At 44.3% G+C, this 24,305-nt stretch overlaps 1 protein-coding gene across 1 annotated transcript in view; it reads right to left on the minus strand.

The window, feature by feature from the left end:
* The window catches only part of COL4A4 (collagen, type IV, alpha 4), a 134,129-nt gene that overhangs the window by 102,550 nt on the left and 7,274 nt on the right, over positions 1-24,305 (minus strand). Inside the window, exons 3-6 of the mRNA XM_006890322.1 lie at positions 19,905-19,982; positions 4,901-5,035; positions 3,234-3,278; positions 2,438-2,554 (exon numbers count right to left, since the gene is read on the minus strand). Of these exons, the coding sequence (XP_006890384.1) occupies positions 2,438-2,554; positions 3,234-3,278; positions 4,901-5,035; positions 19,905-19,982 (375 nt within the window). The remainder of the gene's footprint in view (positions 1-2,437; positions 2,555-3,233; positions 3,279-4,900; positions 5,036-19,904; positions 19,983-24,305) is intronic.

Consider the following 24,305-nt stretch of genomic DNA (forward strand, 5'->3'; position numbering starts at 1 on the left):
TGACAAGCACTATGGCATTTGGACAAGAACAAACTGGGAGGAGGGTAGAGAGAATAGTGCAACAATGAATGAATGGAAACCCAAAATATCTGTAAATGTTTATGAAAATTAATAAAATATAATTATAGAAAAAAAATAACATCAGCCTTCAACATGATTCCAAGTTCAATTACCATTTCTATTATAAACCAGCCTCATGATTCTATTTACTATTTTAGAACTTGCCTGTCTGCTAAAATGAATTTGCAACCCCCAAACCAATAGTTGGAAGAGTTTTCATAGTTCTTTGAGGATATGCATGTGCACAGCAGGAAAAGAAGTGAGACCAAAATTGCAAGGCTGTGGTTTATATTTTCAGTATTTGTGTTGCAAAAATTGTCCTTTTTGTGGCCTTTTTAGGGACAGTTTACTCATGTTTGTCCTTCTTGGTGGTGACTGTGCTCTTGAACTTGACCCTTGAGCATATTACTGATGTCTTACCTAGTGTTCCTAACCACAAAAAGGCTGTGATGTATCAAACAAAGCAACTATGTGCATTAGAGAAACTATTCAAGCAATGGGTTTACTGGTGTTGGCCGCAAGTTCTGTGTTAATGAATCCTTAGTATCTATTAAGAAATGTATCTTTAAACAAAAACATCCACAAAGCAAGGTTATACATTGACTAACAGATGAAAAGGTTTTGAATAGCAGTTCATAGTAGCTTAATCCTGTATTTCTAGTAGTATTAGCTAATACTTGATAATCCATAACCTCTAAAACCAAGAGTGGATCCTCGGCTCATAAATTTCCATATAAAAATGGATACAAATCTGAACAAGGACCAATCAAATAATTTCGTTGTTTTCTATCTCTCTCTCTCTCTCTGTTCCCCTCTCCCTCTCGTTGCATGCCATTGAGTCAGATCCAACTGGCACAGGAGGAGACTGTCCGTCCTTATCCAGTGGAGCATCTGGTGGATTTGAACTGCAAGCCCTCATGATTACAGTTCAGCTTCTTGCCACTAGGCCACCAGAGCTCCCTCATACGATTTCTTTTAAAGTCTACTGGTGATTGTTTCCTGGACATTGTTATTCATCAACATCGGTAGATGTGTTGTCTCTTGATTTCCAGTGAAAAAGTCAAATGATTTTTTTTTTAATGGCAACTGAAAAGGAGAACTGGTCAACAATGATAAAAGTGAAGTAAAGAAATGAAAAAAGATATAATGCTGAGCATTATATTTGACTTGAACGTGGATGGAGTTGTCGAAGAGGTGACCTTGGGAATACAGGCCCTCCTGTAATTCACGAGGTTACACAGCATACGTACGGCAAGAGGGAGTTAATGAAGGCAAATTTATCCACGAAAAGAAGGACGTGGTTGCGATGAAGAGATGAAGATATTCCAAAGGAAATGACACAGAAAGAGAGCTTACAACAAAGCAATTCTTAGGGAGAATTCACATTATCGGAAGCAGATCCAAACTTAGGAAAATTCTCACTGCCACTGAACAGGAACCCAAAAGCAAACAGAGAAAATTCACTTTGGAAGGCCAAATTACCTCCACTTTTGACTGACATGAAGGAGAAAGGGAGAAAGAGCTAGACTACAGGGGCAGGTGGAGGGTGTTGCTTGTGGAGATTATGTGGAGATGATTTTTTTAAATTTTGAGAGGGGGGAAGACGACCATAACCCAAGAGCAGTCAAGGTTTCTTAAGTCACTTTCTCCTGGTATCCACTGAGCATCCCGCACGCTGTTGTCAGAAAGTGAAAAGCTGCTTTTCTCAATTCTTTGTAGCTGGGCATGAATTCATTGCACGGGTGAGGTTCTTAGTGGGAGCTGGAAGGCAGACATGAGAAAGACGTCCTTCCCTGGGTACTACCCTTGCTGCCAGGCAGGAGGAGAGAAGAAGCACATGAAGTTTTTCTCCTAGATGCAGAGGTGAGATGAGCCACTCCTTGATTGCTGGGTCTCAGCTAAGTGGGACACTTCCCAATCAGCTGCTAAATAATGACGTCTGGGTTCTACACCCCCACAATCATCTCAATGGCTATCAAACTCCCAGTATTAAATATATTTCTGTTTGGGATAACTAGGAAGGTCCACATGTCTTTTCTGAACTCCAGCTATGATCCACAAAACCCAATCTGCTAAGCATCCTACTGTTCCCGCTGCCCTATCATGTAGCCATGGCTTGTTGGCCAATAAAGGGCATTTTAGGCGGACAGTGATTAGATCAAGTCTTTCCTTAATTCCACTCATGGAGAATGAAATTCACTCTCCATTCAGTCTAGAAGACCCCGCTCAGTCCGGATCGTGCCAACTCTTTATCTCCACCTCTTGGGAACCCTATATTCTCATCATGCTTCCAGCACATGTGAATGAGCTCTGTTTCCAGCACACCCCAAGTGTGCTCCCATTTGAGGGCTCCCTATTAGGATAAGCTCTGTCTTACCGGGAGACCCCCTGGGCCAGGAGCTCCATTTTCTCCCGGACGCCCGGGATCACCTCTTGAGCCATTGTAGCCATCTATGCCCGGCTTGCCTCTGGGTCCAGGAGGCCCTGGGTGTCCCTGAAAAAAAGAAAAAGAAAAAAAAAAAACCCATGATAGTATGAATTCAAAGCAATTCTTTCAAGAATATTATGATGAAAAGATTATGCAACATAGGTACACAAATTATGGCAGCAATGATTCCTATGGTCATTTAGGGACTTCGGCGACACTGTCTTCTTCACCCAAAAGTACCATGCAGCATCATAAAAAAAATAAATATTAAAACCAACCCAAATAAATTAAAATTTTAATTCATTCCATTTGGGAGGAAATTTTCCTGGAAATCCTTCTACAGAATCATTTGCTAATCCTTTCCCCATAATTCCTTTCTTCCATTTGATTTTCATGTGAGGAGGAGGATTCTAAATCCCCTCCCAATTTTAGGTTTTGTCAGCAAATAAAAACTTACATGAGAAGCACAGACTGATTTCCAGAAGATCGTACTTGGCATGACAAGTCTATCGAGTTTGTATTTTGGAATGCTTTTATCTAAGCTATTTGAAAGTTCTGCTTTTCAAATATTCTGGCTCTCAAAGTTATTGTAAGAATTTTTAACATTTTATCCTTCCATGCAATGAGGTGAGACAGTAAAGTGATTGACCTAGATTCTCCTTTGACCATGTGATCTTATAAGCTTTGAGATGTGTTTCTTTTTTAAATTAAAAATAAGTGGGAAAATAAATTTAGACATGCTTACAGGTATGCCATCCAAACCTGGAAATCCAGGAACACCAGTTGGGCCCTAAAAATCCAGAAAGTAAAACAAAAATACAAGTTACTAAACAAATTAGCTTAACAAGTTAATTTACTTGAAAATGCTAAGAAACTGTGTCTTTGTTGTTGTTATATGCCATTGAGTCAAAACTGACCACAGCTGACCCTCCAGCAGGTATTCAGAGGCAGTATAATCGCATAGGAGGAGACTGCCTATCCTCCCATAGATCAGCTGGTGAATTCAAACAATGTGGCTTTGGGATTGCAGCACAGCTTCTTACCACTAGGTCACCAGGGCTCCCTAAGAAACCATGACTAATCATTACAAACATTTAGCAATCCCTGTCACTCATTTCCACATGGGGAACTGAAATGCCACCATGTAAGAAGTCATCTTAGGGAGTTCTGATGGCCTAGTGGCAAGAAGCTGCACTGCAATCCCAGAGGTATGTGGTTCAAATCCACCAGATGCTCTCCTGGAGAAGGAGGGACAATCTCCTCCTGTACCAGTCAGATCCGATTTGACAGTACACACACAAAATAACAGAATAAAATTTTTAGAAAGATGTCATCTTTTCATATCTCCATTTAGGAAAGTAACATCAAGGCAACAACAATGAAAATAAAATATTTGATATCTTGAAGCCAGAAATTTAACTTCTCTGTATTTATCACAGAAAAACAAACACGCACTAATGTAAGCATGGATATTGCCAAGAATGTCTTTTGTTTTGGTTTGGCTTGCTTTTTTTGTTGTTGTGTACCTTCACGACAGATCCGACTGGCACAGGAAGTAACTGCCCCTCCTTCTCCACTGGAGCATCTGGTGGGTATGAACCATGCACCTCCAGGATTGCAGTGCAGCTTCTTGCCACTAGGCTACCAGAGTCCCCTTAAGATTGTCTTTTTTGTATAACTGTACTACACAATGTCAAGACAGGATGACCAATTCTCAACAGAGAATATCCTATATTTCATCCATACCACGGTAGATTATGCCATATTTTTAAAAGAACACATCCAATCTTTATGGATTGTTACGAAATGATCAGAATGACGCATGAACCGCAGTATCAGTTCATTTAACAAAATCAATAAATTATGGCTCCTTCTGATTATATACTTATGTATTTAAGAGCAGAGGAAAGATCTGGAAGGTCATGATTGTAACGGCAAGGATGCTGGATTTTCAAAGAGAAGTCTCAACTTCATTTACAGGAGCACACCTTGTTTTATTGCGATTTGCTTTCTTTAGAAATTGAAGGTAACCTAGGTCAAACAAGTGCATTAGTGCCCTTTCTCCAATGACATGTGCTCAGTACATGTCTCTGTGTTACGCTTTGATCATTCTAAAAATGGTTTACACTTTTGTCCTCTTGCTGCACACTGAACAGACAACAGTAACTGTGGAAACATAACTACATGCCTGGGAAGTGAACAAACAAATCATGTGATTCTTCTTACTGAGACTTGTTCATGCTCTTACTGAGAACGTCTTCACTCTGTTGCAGTTTCTGAAATAGAACCTGCAGTGTCTCCAAGGTATGCCTTGTGTATATACTGCTTGTGATTATATAAACATTCCCCCCCCCTCATGTGATCATGCTGGTCAGAGGTTCGCGCGGATCCTTCTCTTAGGAAGAGGCTCACCTTGTCTCCCTTCTCGCCTGCTGCTCCAGGCGGGCCGCCCTCTCCTCTCATCCCTTTCTCTCCTGGAATCCCAATGGGCCCTGGGAGTCCCAGAGATCCAATGGGACCTTGTGGCCCTGGTGGTCCAGGCAGACCCTGGGAAGGAATATTAAAATGAAGAGAAGGCTCATTCAGCAACAGTGTCTTTGGATACGAACCCATACTCCTTTGTGCCTGGTACATTAACGCTAGGTATTTTACACGAGTCTTCAAACCCACTGCCTTCAGGTCAGACCCAAGTCATACCTGACCCTTCAGGGGACTTCTGTGGCTGTAAATTGCATTGGTGCAGACTTCCCACCTTTCTCCCTCTGGGCCGCTGTTGGATTTAAACCCCTACAACCTGGCCTTTGAATTAGCAGCATAAGATCCCACAGACTGCTCTATTATTCTTGTTGTTGTTGTTTTTGCCTTTGAATCAGAACCAAGCCATAGCTGACCCTCCAGTGGGTCTTCAGAGGCAGTAAATCACACAGGAGGAGACTGCCCATCACTCGCCTGCAGAGCATCTAGTGGATTCGAACCATGCGCCTTTGGGATTGCAGCACAGCTTCTTACCAACCAGAGCTCTGTGTTAGTATTGCAAGTAGTTAGTTATTAAATAGGAAAACAAAGCAATCTATAAAATAAAACATCCTCAACTCTACTTGCAAAAAACCAAAACAATGTGTATTTTTCACTAAATAATATGTTGATAAATGAACATCTCTAGGAAGATTAGCCCAATCTCAAAAGGCTCTGTAGGTCTGAATTCACCAGCTGCTTTAAAAAAATGGATCATTTCTCCTAGTACAATTTACAGACTGAAAAGCTCAGTGGAGGGTTACTAAGATCCAGAAATAACTCACTGGCAGGAAGCATGGGTAGATAGGGTGTATCTTATCATACACAAATGTAGCTTTTCAAGTAGAATCAATTCTCTTTTATACATCGACATATCAATAGATCTGACAAAACAGCTAAATGACAGGCTCTTCCTAAACAGCACTGGCACCACTGGGTTTCCACAGGCCAAAGACTGACATTGCATCCACACCACACGTCATTTACTGAAATGAACTGCAATGAATCAGCAACCTAAGTATAAGAAGTAAACCAGAAGACTCCTAGAAAAAAACGCAGTTGTCATGTTTGGGTAGGGAGCTTGGTAGCCAAGTCTAGTCTGTAGGGATTGCGTTGTTAAACCAAATGCCCCATCTCTGAGGAACAAAGACAGGCTATGTCCTCCTCTGAGGTACACAGCCTCATTCAGCCAATGGACGGTCAGCTATGAGTCGGTTCGGATTCTATGGCAGTGAGTTGAGTTGGTTGAATGTTTCAGGACCTAGATATAGAGATGACACAAAAAGCATGAGCAACAAAAGTCAGAAATGATACATTTTACAACATTAAAAGTAAAGATTTGGGGAGATGGGCAGGGAGAAGAGTACAACAACGCATGAATGGAAGTCCAAAATCTCTGTAAATGTTCATTAAAATTCATTTAAAAAAACAACAAAGGCATTTGACTGTGTGGATCATAACAAATTGTGGCTGACTCTGAGAAGAATGGGAATCCCAGAACATTTAATTGTGCTAATGTGAAACCTATACTTGGACCAGAAGGCAATCGTCAGAACAGAGCAGGGAAACACTGCATGGTTCAAAATTGGGAAGGGTGTATGCCAGGGATGTGTCCTATCTCCATAACTTTTCAACCTGTATGCAGAACAGATTATCCGAGAGGCTGAGCTCTATGAGGAGAAGTGTGGTGTCAGGATTGGTGGAAGATCTATTAACAATCTGCGTTATGCAGATGACATAACCCTGCTTGCCGAAACTGGGGAGGACCTCATGTACTTGCTGCAGAGGGTCAAGGACTGCAGCCTTCAGTATGGACTGAGGCTCAATGTCAAGAAGACAAAGATTCTCACCACTGGACTAATTGGCAGCATCAGGATGGATGGTGAAGAGATTGAGATTGTTAACAACTTTAATTTGCTCGGCTCCATGGTCAACACTGTTGGCACCAGCATACAGGAAATTAAAAAATGTATTGCGATGGGAAAGTCTGCTGTTAGGGACCTCTCCAGGGTACTGAAGAGCAATGGTGACACTCTGGAGACTAAGGTGGGTCTGATACAGGCCATGGTCTTTGCTATCACTTGTTATGCATCAGAGAGTTGGACAATGACTAGGGAGGATAGAAGGAGAATTGATGCCTTTGAGCTGTGGTGCTGGAAAGAGTATTGAATGTACAATGGACTGCTAGGAAAACAAACAGATTCATCCTGGAGAGGGTTAAACCGGGCTGCTCCTTGGAGGCAATGATTCTGGGGCTTTGTCTGACATACTTTGGACATGTTGTAAGGAGGGACAGGTCCTTGGAGAGGGACATCATGCTTGGGAGGGTGGAGGGATGGCACAGGAGGGGAAGACCCTCTATGAGATGGATTGATTCAGTGACTGGGGTAATGGGGATGGGTGTGTCAGAGGCAGTGTGATTGGCACAGGATAGAGCAGGGATTAGGGCTGTTGTACATAGGGTAGCTATGAGTCGCAAGCAACTCGACAGCACATAACAACAACAACTACTAATGGTCAAGTGGGAAATGACTCATAAGGAAAAAAGAAAAGATTTTCCACATCAGAAAACTTTCTCAAAATAATAAATTATACATATCAAGAGGAAAAAAATACTTGGGTTTATCCATGTATCTGGTAAAAGCTTAATATTCAGGACATATAAAGACTTCCTAGAATTCATTAAAAAAAAAAAAGAAAGAAACAGGAAATCTGATTAAAAAAATGGGCAAAGAACTTGAATGAACATTTCACCAAAGTAAAAAAAAAAACAAAACACAAAACATTTCACCAAAGTAGATACACGATTGTCCAACATGAAAAGATACTCAGTGCCACTGGTCACCATTGTCAATAGGCACAGTTAATTCATATATAACTCATAGTGAGTTTATGAACAGCAGACGAGAACCAGGGGTTGCCCTGTGCTTGATGTAGGGGGGCAGAGGAGAGAGGAAGACCCGCTCTTGGGGAACAAAACTATTCTCTGTGCCCTGTGACAGCATGCATTTGTCAGAATGCCCGAGAATTATTCAACACAGAGTTAACCCTACTGTCAACTGCAGAGTTTAGTAACAAATAATTTTACAGTGTCCAATATAACAAGTAACTTGTAACAAGTACACCACCTTGCTGGAAGACACCAGCAGGAGGAGACAGTGTGGTGCCTGGTCTGTGCGGGACTGTGCTGTCTGCTGAGGCTCCCTGGCAGTGCAGATCCACCAGGTTCTTTGCAGAAAGATGGGCTCACTCCTCCCACGAGATTCACAGCCTCCAAAACCCAGTGGAGGGTCAGCTAGGAGCTGGTTCTCATTCAACAATAATGACTGAGTGTGATTTACAGCCTCAGAAACCCAATGGCGTGTCTGTTCTGTAATGGTTCTGACTTGACAGCAACGGATTTGAGGTTTTTGTTTTCTAAAAAGAAAGGAAAAAAAAGACAGCAGGGAGTCTATCTAAACTCTCTATACCTCTGTGGAAGGGTCCTTTAGACCTAAAAATGCTCTAAAAATAAAGCTGGTTGACATTAAAAGGAAAACACAACATCAAAATATAAAATATAATTGTATGAGCTCAATTCATGTGAAAGGTATTAAGGGCGTATCAACTAACCCTTGACACTCCACAGAAGAGCCAATCTAAAATCAAGAATAACTAATGGCCTGGCGGCTCACTTTATGAGAAAGATTAATTAGCATAGGAAGAAAGCTCTCCTTTTTCTAAGATATACGCTTCAGGAAGTAACTGCTTTTTCATTAAGTGTGGGAAACATTTTTCTGTCTTGCACGTAATTCATACACAAACTACCCAGAACAGCTTATGGGAACGTCATGCTTTACAATAACGCTTTATCTAGGGACATGACACAACACAGAGATGCTTAAACACAACAGGGTAACTGAAAAAGAGGGAGTCAATTAACTGGCAATAAATCTCTTTAATGAGTCTCCTTTTAGACACGCAATACCAGATCCAGAAAGCTAATGGAACCGTGGGCAAGGAATGAAGGGGGACGGGCGGAGCAGAAATACTTAACACAATGGTAAGAAGAAGAAAACTCCACTTGGGATAGAAACATGCCCAGATTTAGGGAAAAAAATCAAACTAAACCAGCTGCTGTTGAGTCCATTCTGACACCCAGTTGACACCAATTGTGGCTGGGGAGAATTGTGCCCATGAGAGTTTCAAGGCTGAGATTTTTCAGGAAGCAAATTTCCAGATCTTTCTTCTGAGGTGCCTCTGAGTAGCCTTGAACTCAACCTTCTGGTTAGTAGTCAGATGCTTAATATTTTGCATTACATGGGGATTTATGAAGGTGCTGCAAAAAAAAAAACAAAAAAAACAAAAAAAAACAAACGCCAGGAAAAAGAGCTGGAATAGAGAACAGACGTTCGCCTTTTCAAATGATCCTCACCCCTCAAGCTTCATCCTCACCTCCTGCCGCCCCACCGCCTCCAGCTCATCTTGTTGGCTTCCCTGCCTTTTCTGAGCACAGCCTGTTCTCCCACATCTCCGAACACTTGGCCCTGTACCAGAAGGGCCCTGACCCACCTGGGGCCTGAAGCGCCTGTCCACACCCAGCCCAGACATTCTTCCTGCAGGACGTCTCCCTGACCTCCTGCTTCTCCAGAACCAAACGCAGTGCCATGGAGTTTAAACCCAAGGCTGAGGTTGCTGATCACTTCAGCTTGCTTGGTTCTGCAATCAACACTCTTGGTACCAGCAGTCAGGAAATCAAAAGATTAATTGCAGCTTGGAAGTTCTGCTGTCAGGAACCTCTCCAAAGTACTGAAGAGCAACGGTATCAGTCTAGTGATTAAGGTGCACCTGAAAAACCACGGTCTTTGCAATTACTTGCTATGAATCAGAGAACTGGACAATAACTAAGGATGATAGAAGAAGGATCAATGACTTTGGGTTGTGGTGATGGAGAAGAGTCGGATCATCAGGAGAACAAACAGGTCTGTCCTGGAGGGGGTGAAAGCAGGCTGCTCCCTGAAGGCAAGGATTTTAAGGCTCTGTCTCACATACTTCGGGCACATGGTCCAGAGGGACCAGTCCTTAAAGAGGGACATCATGATCGGGTCGAGCAGCCCAGGAGAGGAAGACGTCGGATGAGATCGATTGACTCAGTGACTTGAGCAATGGGATTAGGTTTGTTGGAGATGATGAGACTGGCTCAGGATAAGGCAGGGTTCAGCGCTAATATACACACAGGATCACTACGAGTCGCAGGCGATTCAATGGCTTATAAAAACAAGTACCCTGTACCGGGTTCTAGCGGCTGCAGATCTCTATGAAAAAAGACTGCATCTTCTCCCTCACGGTGGCTTGGCCTTGGCCGACATTTGGATTGACAGCCCAACAGCTTATACACTTCACTTAAACCGCCTCCACACACATATGTATGTCTGTATATATGTATGTGTGTCGATATGCATATGCTGTACATATATACATGTATGTATGCTGATACAAATACTTGATGAAATGTGTTGCTGTTGTTACGTCCCATCAAGTATGATTCACAGCAACCCTATCAACCATGGACCTGAAACCCGCCCTTTCCTAACCCGCCCTTTTCTGTGTCATCTTCACCATCTCAGGTACACTTGAACCTGTACGTATGTTGTTACATACTGTTGAGTTGGAACCAATTCATGGCTGACCCTCCAGTGGGTTTTCAGAGGCATTAAATCACACGAAAGGAGACTGCTCATCTTTCTCCTATGGAGCAGCTGGTAGATTTGAACCGTGTGCCTTTGGGTTGGCAGTGGAACTCCTTATCACTAAGCCACCAGAGCTACCACAAAAAATTAAAAAAAAAAAAAGATAAACAAATACGTTCATCAAGGTTCTTTAGGAAACAATACCGTTACTCAAACGGATCAAAGGATCCTCTTTTGTGATTCTAACATCTAATTTTCCAGCCTGACCTTGTACGTCCAGTCACTGTCCTGACCACTTCCTGGTTCACTGTCCTCCGTGACCTCACGCTCGTCACATCAGGAGCTGCAGGCTCTTTCCTTCACCCAGTCTCAAGACTCGGATGTCAGCTTGCAGTCATCTCCTTCTTGTCACTCTGCACCGTTCAACCTATCATCAAGTCTGCCCCATTTACCTTGGAAATGAATCACACGTGGCCGTCTTACCCTCCCTCCTCTGCCCTGGGAAGGTCTTGCCATTATTCACGTGAGCACCCACACACCAGCCTGGCTGGCTCCTTGATACAGTTCCTCTCCTCACTCCCAACCATCCTGCCCCAAACCGTGGCCACCGTCTCCTTCCATCTTCCCACACGCCTGCTGCGGCTGCCTGCACCACCCCCTCCCCTGCCCATTTCAGTCCCTCCATTTTCCACAGCTACACTCTCTGCTCCACTGACACCAGCCCTTCTTGTTCTCTGGCTGGTCAGCAGCCTTTACTCACCTACAGTTCAAATTACTCCTTCCTTTCACTACAACAGGGATCCTGGCAATAGAAAGAATTGGCGCCACTTACAGAGAGCTGACTTTGTTCTAGAGTTGGTTCACCCAGAGGCACCTCAGAAGAAAGGCCTGGCAATCTACAGTTGGAAAACCAGCCATCGCAAGCCCTAAAGAACACAATGCTGTTCTGACTCATAGGGGGTTGCTACAGGTCAGACAGAATCCACTGGTTTAGTTTAGTTGACACTGACATCATCCTTTACATTCTTCTGAGCCAATTCTTGTTGTCATTATTATGTGCCGTCAAGTCGCCTGCGACTCATAGCGACCCTATGTACAACAGCCCTAAACCCTGCTCTGTCCTGTGCCAATCGCACTGCCTCTGACACGCCTACTCCCATTACCCCAGTCACTGAATCAATCCACTTCATAGAGGGTCTTCCTCTCCTGCGCTGTCCCTCCACCCTCCCAAGAATGATGTCCTTCTCCAAGGACTGGTCTCTCCTTACAACATGTCCAAAGTATGTCAGACGAAGCTTCAGAATCCTTGCCTCCAAGAGAGCAGCCCAGTTTAACCCTCTCCGGGATGAATCTGTTCTTTTTTCTTAGAAGTCCATGGTACACTCAATACTCTTCTCCAGCACTACCGCTCAAAAGCATAAATTCTCCTCCTATCCTCCCTAGTCATTGTTCAGCTCTCTGATGCATACAAAGACCATGGCCTGTATCAGGTGCACCTTAGTCTCCAGAGAGACACCATTGCTCTTTCAACAGACTTTTCCATTGCAATACGTCTTTTAATTTCCTCGCTGCTGGTGCCAAGAGTGTTGACTTACAATCGTATAAAATCAGAAAGTAATTCTTATGTCTGTTCCCTCATTCTCAGATGAGGAAGTCAAGGAATAGAGGGATAAAAAGTTGACGTGAGGCCAGGTGCCCAGCAAGTGGGGACAGAAAGCCAAACCCTGCTTCTCTGACCTATGTACCCCAGCACACATCAACCTCACTCCCCCCTCCACTCTCATCTCCACCCTCGATTCATTTATTATTTATACTTCTTTGCACTGATTCGGCTTCTGGATGGGCAGAGAATTAGGTCTAATTAACATGCAATTAGGCCCATCATCTATTTTTCATTATTATCTCTTGGATTTCAAAGAGGACAATCTCTTCTAATAAGCTTTTTGAGGACAGGGACTAGTGTACAGTTATGTTTCTGCCCCAGCAGTTATATCACTTTCTTGTACACTATAAATTCTAAGCCATATATGACGTATACATTCTAAAAGCTCACAGATTGCTTAATAGAAGAAAACTTCTATGGTTTAGATTTATTGAGAAGTAATTTAGCTGTAAGCCCGCCCACCTTTTAATGTTGTAATTCACCGGAATTCCACTAGGTGGCACTATAACTTCACTCCCAAATAGGCTTCCTACGGTAAGACCCTGAGCTGCAATGCCAAATGCAAGCAGTTCAAATCCACAGGATGGACAATCTCCTTCCATGCAATTAATTGCCACTGAAAGCACTCTGGAAGGTCAGCTATGTGTCGGTTCTGACTCGACGGTACTTAACAACAACATGGAGCAAAAGCTTCACTGCCTGGAGCGGATTCATTCCAACTCAGTCATCCTAGGCAGAGTAGAACAGCTCTGCGGGAGTCCCCCATGCTTCTCCTGCTTCCAAGCTTGTTTTAATCGGGGAGCTCCACCAAACACTGTCCGCCATGGGTAACCATTATCGCATTTGACACATCAGTGTCATAGTGTTCAGCGTCACAGCAACCACAAGTTACCTCTGTACAGAAAGTGGACAGACAAGGGCTATATGACCAAGAATAATGTTTCACAAAAACAAACAAACAAAAAAACAAAAAAAAAACCCAAACATCCAGTTAAAAACAGGACCATGGATTAAAGTCACCCACCTTTGGCTTGGCAACATCACTTTCTCTCCACTAGGCTAACTGATCTCTCTCTATGCTGTTGTTGTTAAGTGCCGTTGAGTCGTAGGCAACTCATAGCGACCCTATGAATGAAAGACCTGAGCGTTTGTATAACTTATAAGTTCGCTCTCTCTGTACTTTCTCCAAACTGTGTCTTCTTGTCTGCACCTTCTTCCTCACTCTCTCCGGGCTTCACAGGAGCCCCCTGGTCTGTCCTGGCCTCGGCACATTGCATCTTTCTTTTGGATAAATCCATTCATACCCAGAGGTCATTTCATGAACTTACATGAGTGGTCCAGAAGCACAGTCACTGCAACCCCTGTGGAACCCCAAAGTCCATTTGGTACCAGTCCTGGGGATGGGGCAGGGCCAGGGGACAGTGCTCCCTCGTCCTTGGACCATCTTGAGCATTCTACCAACAGTGTTTCGAGAAGGTCAATGTCCAAGGCCTTCCTATTACAAACGCATCATCCAGCTCCCTACAGTCTCCCATGACCCCACTGTCCCTTCCCAGGGTCACATCTCTCAGGCTACCTGCCACGTCCCTGGAGGCATCAGAAGCTGCCACCTGATAAGGACCTGCCATCAGAGAATTCACCTCTGGGGATGAGATGAGCCAGGGAGCTGGTTCTTGGAGGGAAAGACGTGGCAGGGAAAGCGAGAGAACAGAAAACTCTGGAGGGTGATGGGCAGAGCAGTGCTGCCCCGGATTGCTTTCGTCTAAATATATCACAGCCACGTCCCACGGCCTCTGGGGCACAGCAGCAACCAGCCAAGCCAGCCATCAGGCCGTAGTCAGAAGCAATGAAGGATAACGAATATACTGTGGACTGCCAGGCCAATCCAATCCTTCAAAAGTACGGCCAGATGCTCCTTTGAAGAGAAGATGCTGCGTGCGTCTCACATAGTTTGGACGTGTTAACAGGATGGAGAAGAGGACCATTTTTGTAGGGAGTCAGTGAAAAAGAAGAAGCAGACGTGGCATCTAATTCCTAAATAACTTGCCTCCGGAAACCCTATGAACTTTGACAAATGTCAATAGTTGTAGAGGGGCTTCAAGCCTTTTGTTCATAGGATCGCTACGAGTCATGCTCGACTTGAAGGCAATCAATATCCACTTAGTAAAGCAATGAGAAGGGTGTCATGCTAGGTGAAGCTGAGAGTCAGTGAAGAAGAGGAAGACCCTGGATGAGCTCTAACACAGCAGTGACCGTGAGGGCAGCAGGACCAGGCAGGGTAAGTCCTGCTGCATACAGAGCCTTTATGAGTGGAGACCAACTGGGAGCACCACCAGCAACAAGAGAAGCTGCTCCTGGGTGGAGCAGTCTCTGCTGTTCCCCCTCCCAGAAGTCTGTGTCTCTTTACAGGGTCCACCGAGAGCTGTCACTACAACTCAGAGAGGACACAGAGTGGCCTGGCTGCTGAGGCCCTGAGAGTGTCTCCCTCCCAAACCTCCAGCCCGTGTGCACTCAATCTGCTCTCCAAATTCCTCGCTGGAACACACCGCCAACATGGGAACCCATCGCTCTCGAGAAAGGCAGAGGTCAACTGGTGTTCTGTCCACAGCTGTCCTCTATGTGACCACCCAGGAATGGGAATGAAGACACAGCAGGGCGTGTGGCAGGGCAGAAAGTGCTGTTACACACACACACACGCACGCGCACACACACACACACACGCACGCGCGCGCGCACACACACACACACACACACACACACACACTTCCCAGTGTAGTCCAGTGGAGAACCAAGAGGAAACTGAGGCTCAGGAGGGATAAAGGGCCACGTCCCGGGTGCCTGACTCTGCGTGATTGTGGAGCCAGCGCTGGGGATGGTGAGAATGGTGCCTCTTCCATAGACTGCTGTTGCTGTGCGCCTCTGAGGCAAGGTCAACTCATAGTTGACCCTCCAGCGGGCTGGCAGAAGCAGTGACCTGCATGAGGGAAAACTGCTCCTCTTTCTCCTGAAAAGCAGCAGGTGGGCTCCAACTGTGTGCCTTTGGATTGACAGTGCAGCGTCTTACCACTATCAACCTCTATCGATCCCTGTAACAAGTTATACGAACTCTTAGAAACAGGTTCTTGTTGACAGAACAATGGTGCCTGTGTCAGAGAGCCATTGTAAGATTCAGCTCTGCTTTCTCCACTCGGCACTACAGGCACCTGAAGAAGGAAGATTCTTGGTGGAGGAAGGGGTCCTGTGCAGTGTGAAGTGTGGAGGGCACTTCTGGCCACCACCACCACCTGCCAACACTGTCCTCCCAGCACCCACAAAAACCCCGACCTAGCTGCCTCATCAATTTGTACATGCACATGAGCAAGGCTAAAGCACTCTGCACACGGTTCATTTTCAGCTTCCTACCATTTCAATCACTTATTATGCATCTGAATGTGGGAGCACGAATAAGGACGACAGAAGAAGAGTTGACGTCTTCGAGCTGTGGTGTTGGAGAAGAGTGCTGAGTATGCCGTGGGCGAACAAACATGCCTTGAAGGAAATGGAACCAGATGCTCCTCGGAGGCAGAGACAGTGACACTTCATCTCACAGACTCTGAGCATGTTATTACGAGGGGCCAATCCTTGGAAGAGGACGTCATGCTTGGAAAGGAGGAGGGTCAGCGAAGAAGGGAAGGCCCTCGGAGAGGTGGACTGAGCCCGTGACCGTAACAATGGGCTCACGGATACCTGAGGCGGTGAGGATGGTGCAGGGAGGCTTCAGAGCTCTTGTTCACAGGGTCTCTGTGAGTCATGCTGGACTCAATGGCAACTCACAAGAAGCTTGTTGTTTCCAAGGTGCTCTGGTGGTGTAGCTACATTACGTATTGTCCTGACAACTGAAAGTGGGTGGTTCAAAGCCACCAGCTGCTCTGTGGGAGCAAGATGTGTTAATCTGCTTCTGTAAAGATTTCAGCAGGGGGGGTCCCCGTGAGGAAATTCTACCCTGTTGTACAGGATCGTGCATTAGAACCGACACAAGGATGTACTACAGTGAGTCATTTCTTTGTAACTTCAGTTTTCAATCTTATCTTGAAAAATGTCCATATATATCCTGACACCAAATCCTTAACATATTGAAGAAAAGGGGGGGGAGAGATTAAACAAAAGGAGGAACGCCACAATCTAAATTAAATAAAGTTTTGTCTTCTAGGAAAAAAACTGATTTGGCCAAGAAGCCCCTACTTGTTGCATGTTGACTGGGTGAAGATACCTGATACCATGGGAGCAACAGGTGGCCCCTTCTCTCAGGAGACACCGTGGTGCTTTTCATAGATCAGCTTCTACTGAGTTTTCCTTGTAGCCATCTCGCTTCAGACTCACACGACTGCTGTAGCTTCACCAGTGTGACCCAAAAGTCATCTAAAGCTGCTAAATTATTCTTTCTTTTAAGATTTGGATTTTAAGATATTTTTTCTCATTTAATTGGAAAAAATGGTTCTATCTAATTCTCCAGTACAAAAGAGTTAATAGTAGAACTTGACTATGAATTATGTTTCAATGTGAAGACCACAAACATCCTCACAACTGGACCAACACACAAGATCATGATAAACAAAAAATACTTCAAGGGTGTCCGGGATTTCATTTTACTTCGCATCCACAATCAACACAGAAGCAGCAGTCAAGTAATCAAGTGACTTATTGTATTTGGCACACACACACTGTCAAGGACCTCCTTCAGATGCTAAAAAAGAAAGGATGCCAGTGTAGAGACTAAGGTGCTCCTGACCCAAGCCTGGATATTTGCAGTTGCTTCACGTGCATGTGGAAGGTGGGCAATGAAGCCTGAAAAAGTGTTCCCTTTGAGCTGTGTTGGCAAAGAATACTGGAGAGTCCACGGAATGCCAAAAGAACAGACGACCTCTTCGAAGTGGGGCAGCCAGGACGCTTGTTAGAGGCTGATGGGACTTTGTCTTGCATACTTTGGGCATGTGAACAGGAGAGAGCAGCCCTAAGACGGGTAAACATCCTTGGAAAGGCCGAGGGTCAGAGAGGGAGAGGAAGAATTTCAATGACACGGACGGATGTGGTGGTAACTCCGCACATGTGGCACATTGGTGCTTGGGAGGCTAGCGCAGGGCTCGGCAAGGTTTTGACCTGTTGTATGCAGGGTCAGTAGGAGATAGGATTCACTGAATGACACATAACAACAACATATTGCAGAGTATAAGATGTGCCCACTGTCAGAACGAAATAGAGCCAAATACTTCTCAGAAGCAAGGCTGTGAGCCTCACATATTTCAGGCACGTTGGCAAGAGGCCAGTGTCTGGAAAAGGTAGAGTGGAAGGTCAGTGAGACGCACCGACACAGGAGCGGCAGCAATGTGACTCAGCACCCCTGGGGTTTGGGGATGGCTGGGGACCAGGCAGGGGGTTGATTTATTGAGCAGAGGGGCCCTAGGACCCAGCCGCACAGCCCTGACTCAATAGCACCCCCACCAACTGCCAGGATGGGTGTAGGAGCACATCTCCGTCACCGTCACCTCGCTTGTGACTATCAGTTGACCCTTTGTTGGGTTTCTGAGGCCTAAATCTTTACAGAAGGGAACTACTCCTCTTGCTCCCTCAGAGCAGCTGATGGGTTTGAACTGCTAACCTTTCAGTTAGCAACACAACAGGTAAAGCACTACAACACTAGAGCTCCTTAAGAATATGAGGAAGATGGTCATAAATGTTCAAAAAGTGGGATTTAAAGAGGGTTCTGGGGCACCGCACACAAAAGGGCTCAGCAGTCATCCAAAGTGTGGTTCTGGGCGGCCACAAACAAGCCCCTAACCTGCCCTGTGCTTCACCTGTGAGCTCCACACACCGCCACGCAGGTGTGCGAAAGGACTGTGGGGCGGAGCCAACAAGTGCACTCAGAGCCCAATGAACAGCGCCTGCCATGGAAGCAGGCAATAAGTCAGTGATTGCGTTTAAGTTCAGAGCACTATTTCACAGGATTTTAATAGGCATCCTTTTTCGATGAATAGGAACGACAGAAGAAGAAGTGCTGCCTTGGAGCTGTGGTGTTGGAGAAGAGCACTGAACATCCCATGGACAGCCAAGAGAACAAACAAATATGTCTTGGAGAGGGCACAGCCAGAATGTCAGAGGCAAAGATAGTGAGGCTTCATTTCACATACTTTGGGCATATTGCTAGGCGGGGCTATTCCCCGGAGAGGGACATGATGGTGGGAAGGGTGGAGGGTGAGTGAAGGAAAGGAAGACCCTCAACCAGGTGGACTGACGTAGTGACTGCTGCAATGGGCTCTTGTGTGTCAGGAAGTGTGAGGATGGCACAGGACAGAATAGAGTTCAGATCTGTTGTTCCCAGGGTTGCAATGGGTCATACTCAGCTGGACAGCACCTAACAACAACAACAACAAGTAGGCTTTATTTCTGTAAGTCTTGTAATTGAACACCTGTAATAGACTGTGTTAAGCAAAGCCAAAGAGCTCTCGTCACTGGCTGCGGTACTTCTTAGAGCCTTTACAACGGTGAGGTGAAGCAGGAATCTCCTAAAATAGACCATTCAACATTAGAAGCTTTCTACAAGACTGATGTCACAGGAACACAGTGAGCTTCTACTTCCAGACTGTCTCCAAGTCTAGTCCACAGTTTAATATCACTGGGCATGTATATTGGCATGTAGGAACGTGGGTTGTTAAAGACATAAGCATTTGTTGTTGTTGTTAGATGCTGTGGAGTGGATTCCACCTCACATGGACCCCTTGCTTGCAAAATAGATCTGCTCCAGAGGGTTTTCAAAGAGGGACCACTTACAGAATCCACGGGTGTGTTTTCTGGGGCTTCACGGAGTGCATCAAACCACCAGTCTTTCAGGTAGTTGCTGCTGTTCTGAACCATCAAGTCAGAACAGACTCCTCACTGACCCGCCAAGAGGGTTTTGGGAGATTGTGAATAGTAAGGGAAGAACTGCCCATCTCTCTCCTTCAGAGCAGCTAGCTGATTCAAACTACTGGCCTTTAGGTTGGCAGTACAGATCCTTAAGAGGTTAACTGTTCGCAACACCTCGGGACTCCTGACACAAACACTCCAACCGCCAACCAACCCACAGCCATCAAGTGGATCCAACTCACAGATGCTCTCTTCTGGGTCTGAGGCTGTAAATCACGGAGAGAAGAGACTGCCCATCCCTTTTCTTGTGGAGAAGCTGGTGAACTCGAACCACTGACCTTTCATTTATCAGTGAAACACATAACCTACTTCTAAAACATTGCCTACAACCAAAGCAAGGAGACTTGGTGGTCCAATTATTAAGCACTTCGCTGTCGATAAAAATGTTGGCAGCTTGAGCCCAACCTGAGACACCTACGAGAAGAAAAAATCTAACTCTAATAAAAAAGCTAGAGCCCAGGAAATCCCATGGGTCCATTGTATTCAGTCCCACGCAGCTGTTCTTAGTCAGAGCTGATGTGATAGCATCTAACAATAACTACCAAACCCATCAACAATCCGGGTCTACTGAATGTTCACAACGGCTCATGATTCAGTTGTGCTTGTTCACGCCGATTTTCACATGACTTACCCGTGATCCTTTCTCAGGAAAACAATGGCAAATGGAACAATCTCTTCCTCCACAAGGTCCAATATATTTCTTTCCACTCTGCAAAGCAAAATATCTTATTGAACACAATGGTATTCACCACTTAGCCATGTACGTAATATGGACAGATAACATTCTTAGTTTATTCATGTGAATTCTATGGTAAACTTTTGGTTTTGAATCTGTGAAACAAAATATGGATGTGTGGAAAGGTACATTACTTAAGTGTGGCATAGCTGAACATAGAAATCCCACATGACCCAGCTATTCCACTACTTGGACTATACCCTGAGAAAAAGAGAACTGAAGCATGAATGGAGACTTGTACATCAATGTTCATAGCAGCAAACATAGAAAGAATATGGAAACAGCCCAGACATCCAACCATAAATGAATGGATTGAGAAACTATGGTACATTCACACAATGGAATACTATGCAGCATGCAGGATCAATGATTTTCTAAATTATTATGTAACTTGGGAGGGACTGGAGAGCATTATTCTGAGTGAACTAACTCAATCCCACAAGGACACATTCTGTATAAAACCATTACTGTAGAATGAGTATAAAGATCTGGGAGGGGGGAGGATGGGAAGCAGAGGGATGAGGGGGTGTGTGGGGGGGAATTAATCATGGAATTGTACAACTTTATGGGTGAGGGGTGAGGGAAATTGGAAGAATCTGTTCTGGAAAACAATGTATTCAAATTATATAAATAGAGTAGCATAATAATAAAAAAATTGAAAAGTCTGTCTTGATCATAAAGAAGGTTAAATGTGCCAGCAAGAAGCTTCTAGAGTGGAGCGCAAGCTTGGAGGGGCCTTCACTCTCCGTCTGAAGCAACTTCACTTTGTCTATAATTCTCTGCAGTTTCTCTTTCCTCATAAAACTTAATTATCAAGTTGCAGACAGGCTTGGAGTATGAGCTGTGCAGTCAGTAAAAGTTTAGGGAAAGAAAAATCAGATGAAATCTAAACATGACCTTGTGTTCAGGTCTCTTACTTAACCTCCACGACGAGCAAGGGTCTGTATATTTTACCAAGTCCTCCTAGGTCAAGTCCCCAGTTATAACTTTGAACTTCACATACAAATTGTTCTGATACTGTTGCATGGCCTCTCTCATTCATCCTTTAAGCAGGAAGCTCTGTTGTTGTTGTTGTTATGTGCCGTCGAGTCGTCTACGACTCATAGCAACCCTATGTACAACAGCCCTAAACTCCGCTCTGTCCTGTGCCAATCGCACCGTCTCTGACACTCCCATCCCAATTATCCCAGTCACTGAATCAATCCACCTCATAGAGGGCCTTCCTCTCCTGCGCTGTCCCTCCACCCTCCCAAGCATGATGTCCCTCTCCAAGGACCGGTCTCTCCTCACAACATGTCCAAAGTATGTTAGACGGAGCCTCAGAATCCTTGCCTCCAACGAGCCACCCGGTTTAACCCTTTCCAGGACAAATCTGTTTGTTTTCCTAGCAGTCCATGGTATTCTCAATACTCTTCTCCAGCACCACAGCTCAAAGGCATCAATTCTCCTTCTATCCTCCTTGGTCATTGTCCAACTCTCTGATGCATAACAAGTGATTGGGAAGACCAAAGCCTGTATCAGACGCACCTTAGTCTCCAGAGAGACACCATTGTTCTTCAGTACTTTGGAGAGGTCCCTAACAGCAGACTTTCCCATGGCAATGCGCCTTTTGATTTCCTGGCTGCTGGTGCCAAGAATGTTGACTATGGAGCCAAGCAAACTAAAGCTGTGTACAATCTCAATCTCTTCACCATCCATCCTGATGCTGCCAATTGGTCCAGTGGTGAGAATCTTTGTCTTCTTGACATTGAGCCTCAATTCATATTGTAGGCTGCAGTCCTTGACACTCTGCAGCAGGCACTTCAGGTCCTCTTCAGTTTCAGCAAGCAGGGTTGTGTCATCCGCGTAACGCAGGTTATTGATAAATCGTCCACCAATCTTGACCCCACATTTCTCCTCATAGAGCCCAGCCTCCCGGATAATCTGTTCTGCATATAGGTTGAAAAGGTATGGAGATAGGAAGCATCCCTGGCGTACGCCCTTCACAATTTTGAACCATGCAGTGTTCCCTTGCTCTGTTCTGACGACTGCCTCCTGGTCCAAGTATAAGTTTCGCATTAGAACGATCAAGTGTTCTGGGATTCCCATTCTTCTCAGAGTCAGCCATAGTTTGTTATGATCTACACAGTCAAATGCCTTTGCATAGTCAATGAAACACAGACAGACATTCCTCTGGTATTCCCTGTTTTCAGCCAAGATCCATCTAACATCAGCTACAATATCTCTAGTACCACGACCCCTTCTAAACCCAGCCTGGACTTCTGGTAGTTCTCTGTTGATGTGCTGTTCTAGTCGTTTTTGGATGATCTTCAGTAAAATCTTGCTTGCATGTGAAATCAGTGAGATTGTTCTGTAGTTTCCACATTCGGTTGGGTCACCTTTCTTTGGGATAGGAACAAATACAGATCTCTTCCAGTCAGTTGGCCAAGTGGTCATTCTCCCGATTTCTTGGCACAACTTGGTGAGCATGTCCAGGGCAGCATCTGCTAACTGAAATATGTCAATTGGTATACCATCTATTCCTGGAGCCTTATTCCAGGAAGCTGTAGCACATCCATAATTTCTTTCTTTCCCCCCTACCTCAAGCTAGCTTTTCTTTGGCACTCAGAATGTCACCTCTAATCCACATACATGTTTTCTTAACTTTAATGTTTCCTCTAAACATCATCAATATTTGTCACGTACCATCAAGTCAGAAACTACACATAGCAGACCCTCTGGCAGGTTTTCAGAGGCAGTTAATTGCATGGAAGGAATTGCTCATCGTTCTCCTGGGGAGCCTCGAACTGTGTTCCTTGTGGATTGCTGGGCAGCTTCTTGCTACTAGGCCACTGAGTGCCCTGTGTTAGTTACAGGCTTATGCATATGTGTAAAGGAAAAGAAGAGTCTGTCTGAACTCATTTTCTTTACTATCTCACAATTTAGACTATTTTTGGGGAAATATACTCAGACCTAACTCTGAAGAAAATATCCTTAAATTAAATATATTAAGTATTTTTTAAAGTATATTGAGTATAAAAAAAAAGATATCTTTCAAAAGAAAATCTACATGGATTATCAAAAGTCTATCAGGATTTGAACCTTAACAAGAACCAAGTAATCAGATAAATTAATCTAGAGAGAAAAAAAAATTAATCTAGAGAAATGTATTTGAAGTTTCAGAAATTTATGACCCTTGAGTTCTGAGTGGCATAGTTATCTCTCAATGCAGAAGCATTAAGTTCAAAATCCTGATAAGGTTTTAAAAAATGAAATGAAATGTACGAGGCCAAGCTGAGACAGCCTTAGGTAACCTATCTCAACACTAGGTTCATTTAAGGTTTGGATTCACTGCTTTGAGTTTGATGAACTATGAAAACAAACAAAAATTCCAAGGTCAGTGATTCTATGACTTGATAATAAAGGTAAGTTTGTTTTTTGGTGCTGGTTTGGGTTTTTTTCTGCTTGATTTTGCCAAGCTTCACTGACATATCTGTAACAAAATTACCTTTCAAAGGCAGAAGGAGTAAGTTAAAAATAGATTAGCAAATTCTAATGAAGAAACCAGAGTAACCCATTTATAGAAGCCTCTGACTTGCCCCAACATGGAAAACAAATTATTTTTATCTCTACATAATTCTTCTACATTCGACATAGGCCCATAAACATAAAAGGAAGTGAATCCGGAGAGCGAAAGTGTATACCTAAAAAAAGAGACTGTACAAACAAGTTTGAAAAATATGAAAACAACATCTAGATTTCTTCACTTTGAAAGTATGAGCTACGTTCACGGGGAACATAACATTCATGAACTTTACACTAGCCCTTTGCCATGACCTTGAAAACCTCACTGCTGGGTTGGAACCAGCTCACAACTGACCTCCCAGCTGGTTTTCAGAGGCTGGGTAGCACGCCCAGGAGGAGATGCCCATCTTTCTCCTAAGAGGCATCAGGTGGATTTGAACTACCTCCCTTTGGATTGGCAGTGCAACCAGAGCTCAACAAAACAAGGCACACTAACAATAAGAAAAGCCTTAGTTTGCCCCTGAGTTAAGTGTTTCATTATGAACAGAACCAAGAATCAAGTGCCTCTCATTTCTTGAACCCCTTGCTACTCTGTTCTCCAGTACCAGGAGAAAGGGAGAGGATGCCAGCTTTCCCCCCCCTTTTTTAAACACTTTTTTTCATTTAACTATTTTTTCTTTTTTTAATTTATTTTTTTTATTTAGTTTGTTTATTTTTCATTTCTATGAACATCTACAGAGATTTTGGAATTCCATTCATTCATTGTTGCACCCTTCTCCCCGCACACCCTTC

Source organism: Elephantulus edwardii, unplaced genomic scaffold, assembly GCF_000299155.1.
Source record: "Elephantulus edwardii isolate Elephantulus edwardi_28Jun2011 unplaced genomic scaffold, EleEdw1.0 scaffold00087, whole genome shotgun sequence".
Classification (NCBI taxonomy): domain Eukaryota; kingdom Metazoa; phylum Chordata; class Mammalia; order Macroscelidea; family Macroscelididae; genus Elephantulus; species Elephantulus edwardii.